This window comes from Anarrhichthys ocellatus, unplaced genomic scaffold (genome assembly GCF_004355925.1).
Source record: "Anarrhichthys ocellatus isolate YVR2014 unplaced genomic scaffold, GSC_Weel_1.0 scaffold1559, whole genome shotgun sequence".
Classification (NCBI taxonomy): domain Eukaryota; kingdom Metazoa; phylum Chordata; class Actinopteri; order Perciformes; family Anarhichadidae; genus Anarrhichthys; species Anarrhichthys ocellatus.
Window position 1 is genome coordinate 1 of NW_022281533.1, and position 7,596 is coordinate 7,596.

The following is a 7,596-nucleotide window of genomic DNA, read 5'->3' on the forward strand; positions in this document are numbered from 1 at the left end:
GAAGTCTATGAGAAAATGACTCTACTTCTCTCTTGATTTATTACCTCAGTAAACATTGTAAACATGAGTTTATGGTCTCAATCTCTAGTTTCAAGTCTTCTTCAATACAGCATGATGTTCATTTAGTACATTATGGTCCATTTAGAGTCAAACAGACCATAAAGCAGGGGATGCTTTAGGGCGGGGCTACACAGTGATTGACAGGTCTCTACGTTACAGGTGCAGGTCGCCTCCAGCAGGTCGAGGAGAAGAAGAAGAAGTGGGTTCAACAAAGTGCGATAGGCTGAGAATAAATTACGACGCCGAGAGAAACCTCGTCTGCCGCTTCAAACGAGTTCAAACGCTCTTCCAAGCCGACGCTTTTAACCGCCGGAGTTCTTCCGACGGTTATTCCCGGCGGACCTCGAACGCAGCATTATCTCTTTTTCTGTGGCTGTTTGCTTTGAATCCCCCCCGGCAGCATCGGAGTCTCCGAGGACCGCTCTGTACATTAGTGTTGATCTATGAGGCAGTAAGCTGTCCTACATAGTCACTGATGAACTTCACCTGAACTCTGTTAAAGAAACACACACACACACACACACACACACACACACACACACACACACACAGGTGTCCAACTTTTTATTTTTTTGAGTTATTGGTTAATCTGCAGTTTAAATGTGTTTTATAAATGATTGTATTTAACGCTGCTCCTCTTCCTCTGGATTGTAAGACATCGTATTAGAACCATTAAAGGAAACATTCAGAGAGAACTAGAGCTTTAAATCGATCATCTATGAGACAAAGACTCCAGTCTAAAGTGATGATCTCATTGTAAGAAGATGGTTTCTTTCATGCGGTTCCTCCTCTCCGTCCTCGTAATAGTTCTTACCTTCGATGGCCGTCGTGGGATCAGAATGAAACAGTGAATCATCTTCACTTACAGGAAACATCACTTCATCGTTTCACACACAAGGTGTCACGTTTTCACTGTTTGATGAAGAGGAGGGAGCAGTGAGGAGGAGACGATGAAGGAGCTTGCATCTCTCTCTCTCTCATCAATCGGTTTATTTATGTTAAAAAAGGCTGCACTGTCGCTTTAAGAGCGTGTCTACATCACACATAATTACTGTATTCATATATTCATGAACATACTAACTACCTGACTGTTAAACATGAAGCTCAGACTTTCACTCTCTTCATCTTCTCAAAGAACTCTGTTCAATAGTTCAACAGAAAGACAAACGTTCTCAGATGAAGACTTTCGTGGTTCTTTCCTCATCTTGGTTCAAGAAATAAAACTGTTAAGATGAAATATAATTTGAATCCGCTGCATCTCATATCTCATGCAGAACATAGATCATACAAACACTCAGGTAAACAAGCTTCAATACACAGATATGACTCAAACAAACACACAGCACACCGCGATGTGACGTAAGAGCCGCAGCGATCAGCTGATCCACTGAAGGAGGGAACAGAGATTGAGAAGTGTTTCAGACGTCTTCTAGCGTTGAGATTAAAACGCTTCCAACGAAACCGGGAAAGAAGTGACGACTGCAGACGAACGCACACCTGCAGTTACCTCGTATCACCAGAGGCGTCGCCAAAGACAACAAGAGACGAACTTTAAACATTGAAAAGTGACTTGAAGCATGTTTTAGTGATTTAATACGACTCAGGGTGTGAACAGAGCAGAGTGAATGTGAGTGACGGGGGAGGAAGAGGGAGGAAGAGGAAGAGCGGAGGGTAGAAGGAGGGTAGGAGGAGGGTAGCAGCGTTTCTCCAGACACCTGTCTCGAGCTTCACTTGAAGGACGTGTCCGCTCACCACAACATGTCGCTATTCCTCAGACTGTCATCTCAGAGAAGGTTCCGCTGGACTGAACACTGATCGCTCTACTGTGAAGACCTTAAACTGGAATGAACGGGAGCAGCTGCTGCTCACGTGTTCCTGAGGATGAGAACATGGTGGAAGTGAAACGTTTCCACACCAACACGGAACGACTAATGGATCTAAATACTTCCACTAACGAGGGATGAACTCTCTCTGCATCTCTGAAGCCTCTTTAACTCTAACCTAGTTTAGTGGGAGGAGACCAAACACAGAGCTACAAGAGAGATCAGGTGTATCTGTAGACTGTGAGATCTGTAGCTGGTTGTTCACGCCTTCATTGCAGCTGATAAGAAGTCAGATGTTGAGCTCACGGCTTCCTCCGCTGCCCCCTAGTGGCCGTAACATCCGTTCATGTCTTCATTCAGCAGCAGATTATATTTAGCGGTCAGGATTAACTCACCCATCAGGGTTTCACAGTCAACACATGAAACTGACTTGTGGCGGAGCGTCACCTCGTCCGAGTGAAGATCAGAACGTGAGCCGGACTTCTGGAGAGTAGAACTTATGAAAGTACAGCAGAGTGTTAAATACTGACGTCTGAACCTTCCAGTTCATCCAACGTAGAAGTTCAGAGGTTACAGATTAGGAGCTTCTCAGGTAGACACCTCCAATGTTCTTCTTCTGAAGACTTTCACTGTACTCGCTGATAGCTCTGCTGACGCTACATGTGTGTTATGTTCACTGATATTTGAACTCATACGTCTGTTGCTTCATGACGAGCAGAAGAAACGACCTGAACACGAATAAAAAGGTTTAAATCAACATGCAACAGTTACTCACACCAACAGTCTGCATGCTAACAGATTAGCAGTTAGCATGCTAACAGATTAGCAGTTAGCATACTAGTCTCTTCATTAATGTTTCCTGTTCCAAGTCAGATCCAAGAAGACTACTTCTTCTTCAGGTCACTTAATAAATACATTTAAATACATATACTTATTAAATACATATACTTATTAAACAAATGTTCATGAGAGCCATGTGTTCTGCTTTGGTCCGGATGTGCGTGCTTTGGTAAAGTCATGTTCATGAACTGTTTCCAGATTAAATGTGTATTAGCCTTAAAATGAGATTTACCATTAAGTGGAACCAACGTCTCCAACTCACGCTGCCTGACGTCATGCAGCGCTAACGCATCATCATCTCATCAGTGAACTGTTCTCCAGGTCCAGGCTGAGGGTCAGTGTCCCGGTGGTGTGGGGAGGCTGCAGAGCGCCGCATGTTTCAGACTGCAGTAAACACATGAGAGCTCAGGACTGTGGAGAGGTACGGTGGCCTGCAGGGCTCAACCCTCAGAGACGCTCTCTGTCGCTCTGTCACCGACACGCTGACTTCACTCAGTCAACATGTTTAAACGAGTACTTTGAGCTCCAGTTACAACCATCACACAGGGAAGAAGTACTGTTACTGCAGTACCACTACAGAGTAGAAGTACTGAGGTGAGTGATGCAGAGGATGAACGGGTGAGTGCTGCCCCCTGGTGGATGAGCAATGACACTACAGTGAACCAGAGCAGCTCCGTCCTCATTGGTTGATACGTTAGAACAGATCGTGATGAAGACGAGCAGCGTTCTGACCACTCATATTCATTGATATTGTGTTTGAGAGGTTGTGTATGAAGAGTGTGTGTTCACCGTTCTTATTAGTTACATGTTTGAAATGAGTAAACGTTCTTGTTATAAATGTGAACTTCATACAGTTTCTCCATCATGTACGTCGCTTCAGTGAATCATGTGTTTCTGTTGTTCTTCATTACGTTCTGTTTCCTCCACCTGCTGCCGTGAATGAAGAGCAGTTCAAGGACTCCAGGACAAATGGAAATCTTTATTAATTTCACTAGAAACACGATTAGTCGAGTTTTGATCAAAACAAAAAACTGAATATTAATGTTTGTTCTCTATGACGGTGACGTCTGTTTAAAAGACGTCACCACTGAGAGAGCGTTCCATCAAACAATCAACAAACAATAATAATCACTGATTCATAGATAATCTGAAGACTCAAAGAATCAAACAAAGAGTTTAATCCTCTGAGACGTTACAAAGTGTTTAAGGCGCTTCAACTATCGAGAGAGACCATCCTCCATGTCCTCTCCCCACACACACACACGCACACGCACACGCACACACACACACACACACACACGCACACCTCACAGCTTGGCCTTGGCCTTGGCCTGGAAGAAGGTCATGACGGCGTTGAAGCACTCGTCTGACGTCCATCGCTCCTTCAGGAGCTCCACCTCAGCATCGTTCACAGCGTGGAGACGATCCCTCTCCACAGACCGGACCAGCTGCTTAGACAGGGACAGGGACTGGGGGGGGGGGGGGGGGGGGGGGGGGGGGCGGGGCATTATGGCAGGACCTGAATCTCTGTGTGTGTGCGCGTGTGTGTGCGTACCTTGGGGGGCAGCTTGGCGTAGACCTTCAGTCTGGTCCAGACCTCAGACTGGAAGCTGCTGTCGGGGAAAACCTCTGTCACCAGACCCAGTTCACAGGCCTGAACCGCTGACAGCTTCTTATTGAACAGCAGCATCTCAGTGGCCTGGAGGAGGAGGAGGAAGAGGAGGAGGGGCAGGAGGAGGAGGGGCAGGAGCTATGAGTTTAACAGCAGCTAGTGTATGTGGTCTCTTCTGGTCTCACTATGAATAGATTCACTGATCAGTACTGAGCTGTGAACTCAACCGACCAATCACAAGGTCTCAAAGTCATCAATCAACAGTTCAAAACCTGAAGACAATATTCACTGTCTGTGTGTGTGTGTGTGTGTGTGTGTGTGTGTGTGCGCGGGCCGGTGTGAGTGTGTGTGTGTGTGTGTGTGTGTGTGTGTATATGTGTGTAGGTGTGTACCTTGGCGGGGCCCATGATTTTGGGGAAAGTGTAGGAGGAGCATCCCTCTGCGCTCTGACCCAGCTGACTGAAGGGAGTGTGGAAGGTGGCCTGATGGAGAATGAAGATGAAGATTATAACAACAACAACAACAACAACAACAACACGACGTTATGGCGTGGGTAGGTGTGTGTGTGTGTGTGTGTGTGTGTGTGTGCGCGCGCGTGTAGGTGTGTGTGTGTGTGCGTGCGTGGGCAGGTGTGAGTGTGTGTGTGTGTGTGTGTGTGTATGTATATGTGTGTGTGTGTGTGTGTACCCTGTCCGTAGCATAGATCAGGTCAAACAGTCCCAACACCGTGACAGAGATTCCTACAGCCGGTCCGTTCACCACGGCAACCAGCGGCTTTGGGAAGTCAATGTAGGCCTTCACGTACTTCCTGTGGAGGAAGAGGAAGATGATGAAGAGGAGGATATACATGAATCTATTGACATGTCTCAGCCTCTCCTCTGATGACCCAGCAGCTGATCTGGTTCTGAGGGTGGGATGTGATCAGCAGTAACAGAGACTGGATGAAGGTCCGCAGCCTCTCGCTCACCTGAGCAGGTCTCCTCCCCGTCGGGCCGACTCCTCCACCCCCCCCTCAGGGATCTGGGTGAAGTTGGACAGATCGTTTCCACTGCAGTAGAAATCACCAGAACCTGGAGACACGTCAGCGGAGACAGAGACACGTCACCTGAGACAGAGACACGTCAGTGGAGACAGAGACACGTCAGTGGGAGGGTTCCTTTAGAGTCAGAGGGAACCAAGGAGCGTACGACCATGTTTTAACTGTGTGTGTACGTGTATGTAAGTGTGTGTGTGTACCAGTAAAAACTGTGATGACTGAGTCGTCTTTAGCTGCCTGATCCAGAGCTGCAATGATGTCATTGTACATCTGAAAGAAAAGAGGAACAGAACAAATATACACATATTAATATATTCACTCACACACACACACACACACACACACACACACACACACACACACACACCTCAGTAGTGATGGCGTTTTTCTTGGCCGGTCGGTTCAGTGTGATGGTGGTGATGTCATCCTCCGTCGTGACCAATAGCGTCTCGTACGCCGGTCCGCTCCCAGCAGGCCGTGCGGCCACGTGGGCGGAGCTCCCACCTTCTGCTGCCACCAGGGAGCCAATCAGGTCGCAGTACTGCTGCCGGGCTTCATCCTGAGACACAAACAGAGGTTCACACCCGTGGTTGTGTCCAATTGGTCCGGCCCAAAGGACCCCCCTGCTACATGGAGCGGTCCTACCTGTGACACGGAGCCCAGAGACTTCCACGCGTCCCATTTCACCTTGTTTATGAAGTCCAGCATGCCTGGTTTTGGGGTGTTACAGGGACCCTGAGTGGCCTGCAGGAGGAGGAGGAGGAAACATGACTGTAGGCTTCACTGTCTCTTCAAAATAAAAGTCCTGCTCCTCTCTGAAACACAACCATCATGACTAGAAGAAGAGAGAACTAGAGCAGAACAGACCCCACCGTGTCCCCCCCCTCTTCTTCCTGTTGACCCCTTCACAATAAAGGAGCCGGTGAGCTCACCTGTTTGAACAGAGCGTAGATCTGCAGCTTGACCTCGTTTCCCGGGTCCTTCTTCAGGGAGGACAGTCTGTCCTTAGCCTGATCGAACTGCTGCACCGTCACACCTGAACACGATGACATCATCACTACCACGATGAAGGTGATGATGAATCTGGAGCAAAGGGCTCAGCTAGCACACAGCTAACTGCAGCTACATGGACTTTAGCTAGCATCGTCACAAGAATCTCTCTCTCTCTCTCTCTCTCTCTCTCTCTCTCTCTCTCTCTCTCTGGTGCCGTGTGCAGCAGAGGGGGCGGAGAGCTTAGCTGTTGTTATCTTGTCATAGTTTCCTATGTTCCAGATGTGGAGTGAAGGACCTGGTTGAGGTGGTGGCAGCAGATACTCACCCATCATGGAAGAGGCTGAGGAGTGGAGCTTCAGACGGGGGACGCTGGAGAGTCTGAGGGAGAAGAAGAGATTCAGTGAGCTACTAAAGGGACGCCTTACTGTGTCTCCTGTTGAGGCTCCGATACCTCGAGTATAAAATACTGATCCAGTAGTTACACGAGTCCACTGGAGAGACATTCAGTGCTATAACCCTCTCTGTCTGTCTCTCTCTCTGTGTATCTGTCTCAACATTAGCTGATGATGATGACGTAATAATTAGTTGATCGTTCCGCTTCAGTTTGTTCAGCACTCAGAATCATGAATAAATTAGATGACGTCATCTGGAGCAAAGGTCTCTGCTAACAAGCTAACTGCAGCTACACGGACTGTAAGCTAGCACGGTCACAAGAACGAGACAAACACAAATAAACTGACGTGAACGAGCAGTCGTACATGACGTCAGCTCACATAGCGGTACTCACCTCCTGAGTGTGACAAAGCGCCAGGGAGCGGACAGCTTCAGCGCGACGGCGGCCATTTAAACCCGGAGACGGAGGTTCAAAGTGCGGGAGGTCGGAGGAGCTAACTTAGCTTAGCCACGGCCGAGACAACCGGCTTGCTGGTGTTTACACCGCTGGTCCCGCCCACTCCGCCCTCCTCTGCTCGCCCATTGGTTGCCGTGAAGTGCCTTGGCACTCTGATTGGTCCAGTGAACGAAGGCTTCGAGAACGTGCCTACAAATTAGAACGCAGGCTTTAAAAGTGGAGACCCGCCTCCGTGCGTGTGCTCGGCCAATCGGCGTCGAGAGTTCGTTAATTATGTAAGAATTCAAGGATGGTGTGTTGTCATTGTGCAATATAGGGACGCAACAAACACATAAAAAAACAAGAACAGTAGTTTTATGAATTATCATCATAATGATCATAA

General features: G+C 48.0%; 1 protein-coding gene across 1 annotated transcript; it reads right to left on the reverse strand.

Annotated features, from left to right (window-relative positions):
- Positions 1–3,682: 3,682 nt before the first annotated feature.
- On the reverse strand, positions 3,683–7,313 carry eci2 (enoyl-CoA delta isomerase 2). Its single transcript, XM_031839394.1, has 11 exons — positions 7,152–7,313; positions 6,690–6,742; positions 6,304–6,407; positions 6,017–6,115; positions 5,739–5,930; positions 5,572–5,641; positions 5,303–5,405; positions 5,023–5,143; positions 4,728–4,817; positions 4,279–4,422; positions 3,683–4,192 (listed from the first exon to the last, which is right to left on the reverse strand). Exons 1-11 carry the CDS (start codon positions 7,205–7,207, stop codon positions 4,031–4,033), a joined length of 1,194 nt encoding a protein of 397 aa, XP_031695254.1. The 5' UTR covers positions 7,208–7,313; the 3' UTR covers positions 3,683–4,030.
- Between the last annotated feature and the right edge of the window lie 283 nt (positions 7,314–7,596).

What these genes read in the sequence shown, in the direction of transcription:
- eci2 (XM_031839394.1), bottom strand. Translation starts at nt 7,207, where the DNA reads ATGGCCGCCGTCGCGCTGAAGCTGTCCGCTCCCTGGCGCTTTGTCACA. An exon ending in TCTACGCTCTGTTCAAACAG is followed by an intron (nt 6,116 to 6,303) that starts GTGAGCTCACCG and finishes CTCCTCCTGCAG; the next exon opens with GCCACTCAGGGTCCCTGTAA. An exon ending in CTCTGGGCTCCGTGTCACAG is followed by an intron (nt 5,931 to 6,016) that starts GTAGGACCGCTC and finishes TTTGTGTCTCAG; the next exon opens with GATGAAGCCCGGCAGCAGTA.